At 33.5% G+C, this 11,282-nt stretch overlaps 1 protein-coding gene across 1 annotated transcript; it reads left to right on the top strand.

Moving 5' to 3' along the window:
- The first annotated feature begins 6,880 nt into the window (after nt 1-6,880).
- On the top strand, nt 6,881-9,677 carry LOC108457730 (putative DUF21 domain-containing protein At3g13070, chloroplastic). The gene is made up of 2 exons (XM_017756826.2): nt 6,881-7,858; nt 9,084-9,677. Exons 1-2 carry the CDS (start codon nt 7,589-7,591, stop codon nt 9,114-9,116), a joined length of 303 nt encoding a protein of 100 aa, XP_017612315.1. The 5' UTR covers nt 6,881-7,588; the 3' UTR covers nt 9,117-9,677.
- The last annotated feature ends 1,605 nt before the right edge of the window (nt 9,678-11,282 follow it).

Genomic DNA, 11,282 nt, shown 5'->3' with positions numbered 1-11,282 from the left:
ACGGCGGCCTACGATATGGTCATATGATTTCAAACTTGGCTGAATGCATAAATTCTGTTTTAAAAGGAACGCGTCATTTTCCAATAACATCGGTTGTGCGAGAGACATATTTTCATTTAGCGGCACTATTTTTAAAGCAAGCAGCGAGTTATAAAGGTTAAATGAAGTGAGGTCATGTATGGTGCGCAAATGTATTATGAGGATTAACAAGGCGAAGGCACGGGCCAATACCATGTACACAGTGTGTCATGATCGCGACAACTTATGGTTTTGTGTGACGAAGTTTGACAGATCGAACCAATGTATTATTGGTGGGCAATATCGTGTACACTTGAGAAATTAGACCTACGACTGTGGGGTGTTTGACGCGCTACGTTATCCATGCCCTTATGTAATTGCAGCTTGTCAGACTCTTCGTCTGGATCCCACTACATATGTCGTGTGGAGACACGTATTCTCACCGATCCTAGATGAATGTAAGTGGTCATCTGTATCACTTGCTCCGTTTAAGCTATTACCTGATAGAGAATTACATCGCAAACCAAAGGGTCGACCTTGCTCGACTAGAATACGTAGCAATATGGATATCCGAGAAAGAACAAACCAACAAAAGTTGTGCGGATGGTGTAGAAACCCAGGCTATACAACTCGATCATGTCCAAATCGGAATAGCTGATAGTTGTTGTAATAAAATTATGTTGTATTATTTATATTTTATTAAAAATATTAAAAATATTTTCGTATTTAAAATAACATTTATTTTAATAAAAAATATTGGCTAATTTAAAAGAACATTTATTTTATTAAAATTATAAAAAGTAAAGTACAACTAAAATATTAAAAACCACTTTTATTTTATTAATTGAAACTATATAAAAAAGTTTTTACAAATATATTAAAAAAATCAATATTGGTGCTGGTTGGAATCAGTGCCACATGGGGGTTTTCCACGGTTACGCACTGGATTCCTCCTTGGTTCAGCTTCCGGCGAGGGTTGTGGTTGCTCCGGCAGAAATTGTGGTTCCTCCGGCAGGGGATCTGGTTGTGGGTGTTGGGAGGATGACCCACCTTGATAGAATAATGATTGCGGAGGTGTTTGCATCACTCATGGCGGAAGTGTTTGAATCTCATAAGGCGATGAGTAATTGTAAAAAGAATAGCTCCCCGACGGAGCCTCGTGCGATCCCTCATGCGACGGCAACCTATTGATCGGCGGTTGAATCGGAGTAATTGAGAACGGAGATGAATCGGGCCATGCATTCCAACCTTCCATAGGACTGGGAAAAGGAAACATATAAGGTTAGGGTACATATAAAGGCTAGGATATGCATCTGGCATAATCTGAAAAGGCTGTGATATGGGTGTCGTCGGTTGAAGTGTTGGGCCCGGTGACTGTGTGGGCGCTGTTGATGGGTCCGGTGACTATGTGGGCGCTGTTGATGGGCCCGCATCGTCATCCATTCTTCTTGGATTTAAAGGGCTTCGTTGTTCCCTTTACGCTTGAATTTGCCATCGCCTCTCTTCTTCTGACTGTAAATATGGCTTGCCATGGATCCTAAACCATGACATGTATTCCGGCACACATGCTAACTCAGGAATGATAATCGGTTCCCAAGTAGGTATATAGTCATACTGATTTTCCCACATTTTGATATATTCTGACCAGTGTCTCGGCCAATTCGTATCCAATAGTCGTAAGTCGATTTTATGCTCATCATCGAGCACCTCAGGTGCCACGGGAACCAGTTGTCAGAATTCAAATTGCTGTAATACTCTATTTGACTGGTGCATCTCCACGATAGCATAGTTGACCAATTAGATCTTCACATGGAAAATAATCGGATTTTGAAAAAATTCATCCGGAATTACTGCCCGAATTATCGGATCATCGTATGGTGTCTATTGAAACTATATAAACATGATAAAAATATTAGTTATATACATAATACTAAATAATAAATACGAAATACGAAATGACTATTTTATTATGTATGTATATTTTATTTAATACTTACTTGTGCTTCCGACCGTTGGTTTAATAGAAGCCGTATATCTTCAAGAGATGTAGGTATTCCAACATAACTCACTGAATGGTTCCACCTAATTAAATAATTTTTTTAGCATACAATTATATTTTAAATCTACGTAATAATTGTAAAATCTAATATAAAATTTACCTCGTTATCAGTGGGAATGTATATGGGTGGTTCACTCGAGGACGTAAAAATAGAAAGTGTAACCATGCCCATGATTGCAATAGTTTTTGGCTTTATTCGGTCGCCCTGCACATCTTCCGGTACAATGTTGCTAACACGGCAGACCCCCAACTTAATTCACCTGCTGTTCTAAAATCAACGAGTTTCAGCAATCATCTCAGATGTGCGCGGTTTTGTGACAAGTCTGGCATTAGATAACCTCCAATCATCTCAAGAATGTATACCCGAGCATATCGTATTCTTTCTAGTTCAGTCGAATCATTATTCGGCTCCGAGAATGTGTCTCATAACCAGCCCATCTCGATCCGACCTCCATTAATATTATCTGGAATAGCATCCAAAAGCTCGTAGCATATGGCTCCCCAATCAGCAAATTGAGCGGATTCGGTGACTGTGTACCCATCCACCAGAAATCGCAATTGCAATTGCAATTGCACGTCTTCTAGAGTGATAGTACACTCTCCGCATGGAAGATGGAAAGTGTACGTCTCGGGTCTCCACCTCTCTATCAACGCACTGATTAGTTTCGGGTCCAACTTACACCACCGGCCTATCGTGGCCACGTGTCAAAAACCTACTTCCCGCAGGTAATTCTCTATCAACAGCGATGGAGGACCAGACATATTACGGATATAGCATTGCAACACCCGATCTACATATTGTTATAAAAATTATAAAATAAAAAATAATTAAAATTGAAAAAATGAAAAAAATTAAATAGTATTAAAAAATTAATGAAACTTATCACTTACCATTGTCATTTGATCGACAGATATGTGTTTGTTATCAAGACGAATTAATTCTCCGGCCATTGTTAACACGATCGTATATTCTTCTAATTTAAAAAAAAAACTAATTCAAAAAAATTTAAATAGAGCTTTTTTGCAAAAATTAAAGAGAGCTTTGACAAAAATTGAGAGAATTTTGAGAGAATTTAGAAAGAATTGTGAGAGGACTATTGTGTGAAAAAATGAAAGGGGGAGGAGGCCTTTTATAGTTTTTTTTTTTTTACCGTTGGAGTTCAAACGGTCAAGCGACCGTTTGAGCGGGGCAAAACGCGTCCCTAAGGGAGCGTTTTGTTGACACATCCCCCGACTTCGCGCTGACGTGGACGAGCTTTCGGGAAAAATGACCCTTTCCGATAAATAATCAAAATATTGATCCATTTCGGTAAATAATGTTATAAAAGGGCGTTTTTTAGTAAATTAGCCGTTTTTTTAGAATACACCCCACATCGAAAGTATAAATAAAACCATTGGTATATATAAGATATATACTTACAGACAAATTAAATCTGTCATTATAGATAATCCTATACCAATGATAGTAGCATGTGTCAATATAGGTTCGTCATATACTAACAAATAAGTAATCCGTCAATCTATACCTCTTTAAAAGGTCTAGAAAATATCAGATTCGCTGGATTATTGTAAAAAGGAGTAATTATTTGTGATGTGTTATCATAGTGTCGTGTCGCATATAGCTGTTTAATTTATCAAACAAAATAAAACAAATGGGCTTCAAAATTTTTAAATCAAGAATGAATAAATTGATTTGTTTGAAACCAAATTTTAACATTCTGTGTGTCGAAACCATTTTTTTTGAAAACGGGGATCGACTTATTTAAAAACGAAAATGGAGTCGCCAAGCTGTCGAAACTATTTTTTTGAAAAAATGGGGTCGACTTTATATTTTGAAAAGAAAACAAAAATTGAGAGTCGCCACCGATTTTTATTAGGTGTGATCAGATTACCTAGAAATTTGGTCGTTTCGATAAAATATTTCATTTTATTAAAACAAATGATTTTGGTCTACAAAAATTGAGAAAATGAGTCCGGGAGTCGGTTACGTGTGAGGAAGGATTAGCACCTTCGTCACGCCTAAAATTGGTACCTAATTGATAAATTAACGTCTTTAATGTCGAAAGTTGAAAGGATTTTAAAAGAAATTTTGAAATACGATCTTTTTTTATGAATGTTAATTTTAAAACGCTTGAATTACATTGAAAAGAGCATCAAAGGCCCACTCGTTCCGAGATAACGAAATGCTACATCTAGTAAGTTAGGAAGCGACATTCAAATCTTCGGGAGTAAGTTTGAATTTGATCTTTATCGAAAATTTGTATATTTTGAAATCTGAAAGGATATTTGGTTTTTTAGGTTTAACAAGAAAATCGAAACCCAATAAGTTAGGGCACGATCTCTTGAATTCCCGAAACGCGAAATACTGCCTTACTTTGAATAAAAACGAACGCGACATTTAACAACGTGCGTTTATTTTATTTAGAATAAAAACTGGCCATATTTGGATAAATACTTTTAAGGTTAATAGGCAATATGATTTAAACAAAATGAAACAAAAGGGAATATAGAGCACAAAATGATAATACATGAATTAAATGCTAGTTCAATAAATATCAACAAAATATTAACAAATAATTTCTAGAGCATATAATGGACATGTTCACATAATACACTATTTTAAGAGATCAACATTAATAATCACAAAAGAATGAAACGAAATAATATATGAAAAATTTCAAGTGAATAAAACGATTTAAAATAAATAACAAATGAAGCAATTATAAATAAAGAATATAAAAAGGGGTTTCAAATGGACAATGTATAAAAACTTAAAATAAATAATAAAAGAGCTTTTAAAGAAAATAATATATATATATATATTTTAAAATAAATAACATATGAACAGTTTAAGTTAAATTCCGTACATGAAAATTTCAAATAGATAATATATCAAATAATAAAGAATATATAGAAATGTTTTAAAATAAATAATATGTGAAAGGTTTAAAATAAATAATAAAAATGAATTTTAAACGATTAGCATGTGAAATAGTATAACTAAATAACACACAAAATTTTAAAATAAATAATATATAAAATAGTTTAAAACAAAAGATATATACATATATGTAAAGACCAAAATAAGTAATATGTATGATAACTTAAAATAAATAATATATAAAGTTTAAAATGGGCAATGGTTTAAAATACATAATATGTGGAAACACTTAAAGTGAATAACAACAAAACAATTTAAGATGAACAGTAAAAGCGGTTCAATGATATATAAAAATCTAACAAATGAAATATAAAACCATTTAAAGTAAACTATGTATATAACAAAAGAATGAACAATAATAAATAATAAATAAAAGAGATTAAAAACAAACAGATTAAGGGTGAAATTGGAACAATATGAAATTAGAAGTAAAAAATTATGATAAATGAAAACACGGGGTCAAAAAATAAGAACGCGCAAGGTTTGAGGGCTGATCGGGAAATTAATCTTGAAGTTCTCTGCGCACCGTTTCACGTAAGACCGCAATGGATCAGACACAATACCCTGGGGCAAAACTAAAAAACAAAATAAAAGGAAGAAAAGGAACAAATCGACAATCGCAGAGAAACGGAAGGATCAAAGTGACAAATAGCCCAATGATCTGAAAACGCGCGGACCCCCTGAAACGGGTCAGGTCACGCGCAGATGGCCCGATACGGCGCCATTTCAGCATTGGTCTCCTTCGTGCAAAACGACACCGTTTTGCTTTGCCACTTAAACCAGTTTTTGTTTTTTTTTTTGCTATTTTCTTCATTTTCTTAAAAAAACAGAAACACTCCCCCCATCCTCATTTTCTCTGCTAGGGTTTGAAACCTTTCATCGCCGTCGCCGTCGTGACGCCACTGTAGGCGGTGGTTGAGGTCGTGCGAAAAGGGGTTTTTTAACCCCGGTTTTGAAAAGCCCGAAGGCCGTGTTCTCTTAGCCCGAAAACTCGAAAGAGGAGACCTATTTTTTTCCTTTTGGGAGTCAGTTTCAATGACGAAGAAGAAGCTCCGACGACGAGACTCTGAGGTTTAGGTAAGCCTTCTTTTCTCTTTTCCTTTTTATATATATATTTAAAAAAAACAGATTTGAAAACAGAAAAAAAAAACAGGAAATAAAAAGAAAACGAGAAAACGAGATTCAACCTTTTTTTTTCCTTTTTGATTGCTTAATCGTGTGTGTAACCAATACATTACCGTTCGAGGCTTCTTATAGCCGAATACAAAAAGTTTTAACCTATTGTTTGCTACTGTTTGGCTTTGTTTTCTCTGCTTTTTGATGTTTTCCTTTCTTTGCCATGTTTGCAGGTCCATGGAGGGTCAACGGACAAGGGAGTTTCCACTTTCGTGCAAGGAGAGTCTACCCTTGGGCAGAGTGAGCGCTGAGGCACATGGGTGGTGGCTACGGCGCGAGGGAGGCTCAGAAACCCTAGGGTTTCTGAGTTAATTTAATGTTTTGGGCCTATTGGGCCGATAAAGATTGGGTTAGGGATTTTGGGTTGTGTTTGGGGCATTTGTAAATTAGGCTTGCTGGGTTGTAGTTGGGTAGTGGGTCATTTGTTTAGGTTTGGGGTCTTATTGGGCCCCGGGTTAAATTGGGCTTGTACACTATGTTTTTGAAATCTCTGAAGAATCAAACTCTTTTTTTTTTTTAAATTAACATATTTAAAAAATCTCAATTATCAATAGTATTTTAGAAAATAAATGTTTAAAAAGAATAATATAACAGCATGTTTGGTTGGTTGTAATACCTATGCATTGCAGCTCAATTCAGTGGGCCCATTATTAAAACATTGTTTGGTTGGCTGTAATAAGCTATTACAGCCCTATTCGTTACAGGCTTATTCAGGGCAAAAATGCTGTTTAGCATTCGGTGGTCTCCCCACGGAATGACAATTCGGAGAATTGGTGGGTAAGAAATTAGCTAAAGTTTTCAATTTTACCCTCACCATTATCCTTTCTTTCTCGCGTCTGAAATATTTTCCTTTCTTTTTCATGCTTCTTCCTTCCACTGTAATATCAACAAATTCCCAATTTATCAATTTAAACCTTTTTTTAATCCCATTTCCTCCGAACTCAATCTGCATTTTCTCTTCTTCTTCAACTCTTTCTCTCTTCAATATATTGCAATCCCACTTGCAGCTAACTAGAATCTTTCTTTCACCAAACAACTTTTCCTTTAAAACCTAAAAATCCCTTCTTCTTCTTTTTTTTTTTTGCTTAAACAAGTTTCGATCTTTTTTTTTTAATTATTTATTTATTCTTATTGATAAAAATGGCACTTGAATACTCAATTTTCAGCCGACCCACTTTCATTTATTCAACAAATTCCTCATCTTTCATTTTTTTAATAGAAATTTGAAGAACCAATCAAAGTTTTTACCCAAAACCAATCACTACCCAGCTCCTGTTATCTCCACCTGTTCAAATCCCCAAGCTTTGAAAGCTTTTAGATTCCCCAAAAATGGTAGTTTTGGTCACGTGGGATGGTTGAGGAAAGAAAATGAAGGTGTGGTGAATGATCAAAAAATGGTTTTGGTGAAAAGGGGTATTTTGGTGGCAATGGTTTGTGGTGTATTGGTGTTTGGATGCAAAAGAGTTTTTGCTGTAGATGGAGTGGCTAATGCTGGTTATGGAGTTATTGGGCAGTGCATATTGTTGTTGAGGAATGCTTGGCCTAAGGCATTTATGATTCTTAAAGTGTTTAAGGAACAAGGTCTGGTTTTGACAGCTCTTTTGGGTCTTTCAGCTTTCTTCTCGATGGCAGAGACTGCTATAACTACATTATGGCCTTGGAAGGTAATGATTTCTTTGACCCTGGGTTTGATAGCTTTTATACTTATAAATGCATATTTGTTGTTATGGAAATCAAAATGAATAGGATAGGGATTGTTGTAAGTTGAAAAGAATGTAGATGCTTTAGTCAGTTTATAAATACTGTCTTGTGTTACCAGCTCTTTATGCCTGTGTTTGACACATATATGGACACAAATATGTAGTATCATCGTCCAAATATATGGAAAAACTTTGAAAAAAATGAGTATACCTGTGTAAGACACGTACTCATATCCAGTGCTCACATATCTTAGTATCATAGATTTTGTCTTTTGATTTTCATTTTTGTGACTGCTATGCAGATTCCTTGGTGACTTGAGATATCTGGCTTAAGTTAATATAAGATTAAATCTTGGTTTGCCATGTGAACATTCTATATGAACTTCATTTCTTATTATTAGTTTATCATGGTTGAATTTGGATGATAATCATCTCTTAATTTGGATGATAATCATCTCTTCTAGATATGAGCTTAATCATTATAACTTATAAAAGGAAACAAACTGTTAATGGTGAGCAACAGAGGAAGAAAGATAGATGGAAACTCCTTAGAGTGAAAAGGGAGAAGAAATGTGAGTGAAAGAATGAAAACAAAGAAAGAGAATAATAGAGAAAAACAATTTATAGAATAAGCCAGAGAACAACTTAGAAGTATTTACTATTTCAACTATTAAACCTAAGTCTACATTGATTAAGTAGTATGGCATTTTGGTCAAGCTATCAGGCAAGCCTTTTGAAGTAGTATTGTATTTTGATTAAGTAGTATTGTATTTTTGGATAGTTTATATGATGGAGAAGCTATATTAGAACTGGATTGTAGAACTATATTTTTTGATGGTTTACGTTAGATTCGTGCTTGAGACATCTTATGGAGGTCAAGGTACAAAGTTCCGTAATGTTTGAGTTCAGTTAGGTTTTCATTTCAATTTTCTTTTTTAGTAGAACTTGTCTGGAGGTAGCATGGAATTTATTCTTTGATTTCTTTTTTAGTGACTGCATTTTGTTTTATTTTGTTGTTGGCACCAGGCCAAGGTTCAGTTGTTAAGGAAGCTATTAAATTTTCAACTAAAAGTTTTTAGGCCAAATTTCTCTCCTCTCACCCTTTTCTCTCTCTTATTTTCCTGGTATTATAGTTTATTTTGTTGAATTTTACATTGTTTTGATGTTGTCTATGGAAATGATTTAATAGCAATTGCTGCAAGAGGAGGGATGGAGACTTTGAGGTCTGCTTTACAGAGGTTATACATGACAAGGGCTTCTGCATATAGAGATGCTCTTAAGAGTTTCATAAAAGGATATCAAGAAGGTATCCAGCAGATCATGGATAAAAATGAAGCTTCTTCTAAAGCACATCAAGAAGGCAATACTGATAAAAATTCAACTTGATGGCTGATAAGTGCATAATCGAAGATGCATGTGAGTACTTCTCCAGCATACCTATTGTAGATACAAGTTTAGAGATTTGGTGGAGCTGAGTTGGTATGAAATCACAAGAATGATACATGTCCTGAGAATTTTCCTGTATTGAGAAAGTGACCTTTAGAAACTACAAAATAATGGAAATCTTCATTGACAATGGTGATGCTCTTTCCTTCTTATCATTTGATGTTTATTAATTTTTGTTGTAGTTTAATATTCAACGTGCTTGAGCTTGGAGAAATGTAAAAGAACCTTAATGCTTTATGTCTTTGTTAAGTGCAACTGAAGAATTACTTAGATATCTGCTGTCAGCTGCTTGATGATCTAGTCTGATGAATGAGTTTCAATCTGTTCATTTTTGCTACTTCTAGTTTCAATACATTAACTTTGTTAATCTAAGTTTGAGGTGATGTAAATGTGGTTAGTTATTTCTTTGCTGCTCGTGGATTAGTAAAATAGTTTGATCTGTTAATTATTGATGCTCTTGAGTAAATTCAGTTTGGTAAATGGACTCGATCTGCTGTGGAATCTATTGTTTTTTTATCAGAGTAGCTATTGAATTATTTTCTATTGCTCTCTATTTGCTCGATAGTTTGTTTCTTTGAAGCTTATTGTTACTTAAAGGTACCAAGATTGCTTTAGAAGGATTCACATGCACTGTGTTTGAGATCTAAATAGATGATCTTCAAGGAGAATGTGTTCATTAGGATCCACTACTTCATACTTCATGTGGTGCTATACTCAACGATCATGTTTCATCATCTAATTAATGCCACAAGTTCGAATATGTAAGGTGGATCAATTTCTTGGACCATCTTATATATGGTATGGTCAATGAAAGCAAAAATGTTAATGTTATTGAGGCGTCTTTGCTGCGTGTGAAAAGCTAGTATTCTAACGGGCTAGCTTCCATGTTTTTTGTTCTAACTCTAACAAACTTAGTTATGTTGGTGAAAAGTTAATTGCTTAATAGATTAGCTGTGAAAAGCTTATTACTTAATAGCCTAGCTTTCAAGAATAGTTTATATGTATGTGGTGTTTAACATTTTTCTGTCACAATTAAATGAAATGAAAATGTGAAATGTAACATTATAATGTTTGTTATATGTAACAAAGTATCGATTAAAATTATTACTTAACTAATAAATTAGCATTTAAATTCTATCATTATTTCTATTTTAGTGTCTAAATTTTTTAATCACAAGCTATTTATTACTTCTAATACTTTGGTTTTTTATTATTGTAGAATAATTAAATTATTTGTTTCACTAATGATATTTTAGCATATTAAATATGTATTGCGTTTAAAAATAAGAAAGTAGATTATATATTAATTTTATAGTATTATATATTATGATTTTTTAATTTATATAATAATAATTATATTAAGAATTTTATTAAATTATATATTATTTTATTAAATTATATTTAATAATAATTATGTTAAAATATGGTCAAAATATTTATTTTTTATTAATTTTTAACAATAATCTTATTAAAATTTAATAACAATAACAATAGTCATCTACCTAAAAAATTCTCGCTAAGGGTATTCGGTAATTTCAGATTTTTTTCTTATGCTATTACAACATTATTCCATTCAACCAAACACAAGAGTACTATTACAGTTCTATTCCATTCCATTCAACCAAACAATTGAATTACTAATTACAGTTTTATTCCATTACAGCTCTATTCCATTACAGCTCTATTCAATTACAGTCCTATTCCATTACAGTGAACCAAACGTACCATAAATGTGTTTTAAAAATTACTTTTTTTTATTGAGAATAAAAAATGAAATCGATTATTTGGTTTAAAGTAAAAAATTTAATGTGGTATGTTTTGGACTCTTCAAGGTGCTGAGTATTCAGTTTTTTCTTTGGGAGTTAATGCGTCTAGACTCAAGAATACCAAATAAGTGAATTAATAAATGCTTAATAATAAACATGTAATCGTACTCTCAAAC

The sequence above is a fragment of the Gossypium arboreum genome, chromosome 4, assembly GCF_025698485.1.
Source record: "Gossypium arboreum isolate Shixiya-1 chromosome 4, ASM2569848v2, whole genome shotgun sequence".
Taxonomy (NCBI): domain Eukaryota; kingdom Viridiplantae; phylum Streptophyta; class Magnoliopsida; order Malvales; family Malvaceae; genus Gossypium; species Gossypium arboreum.
This window is presented reverse-complemented; position numbering and strand designations above follow the sequence as displayed.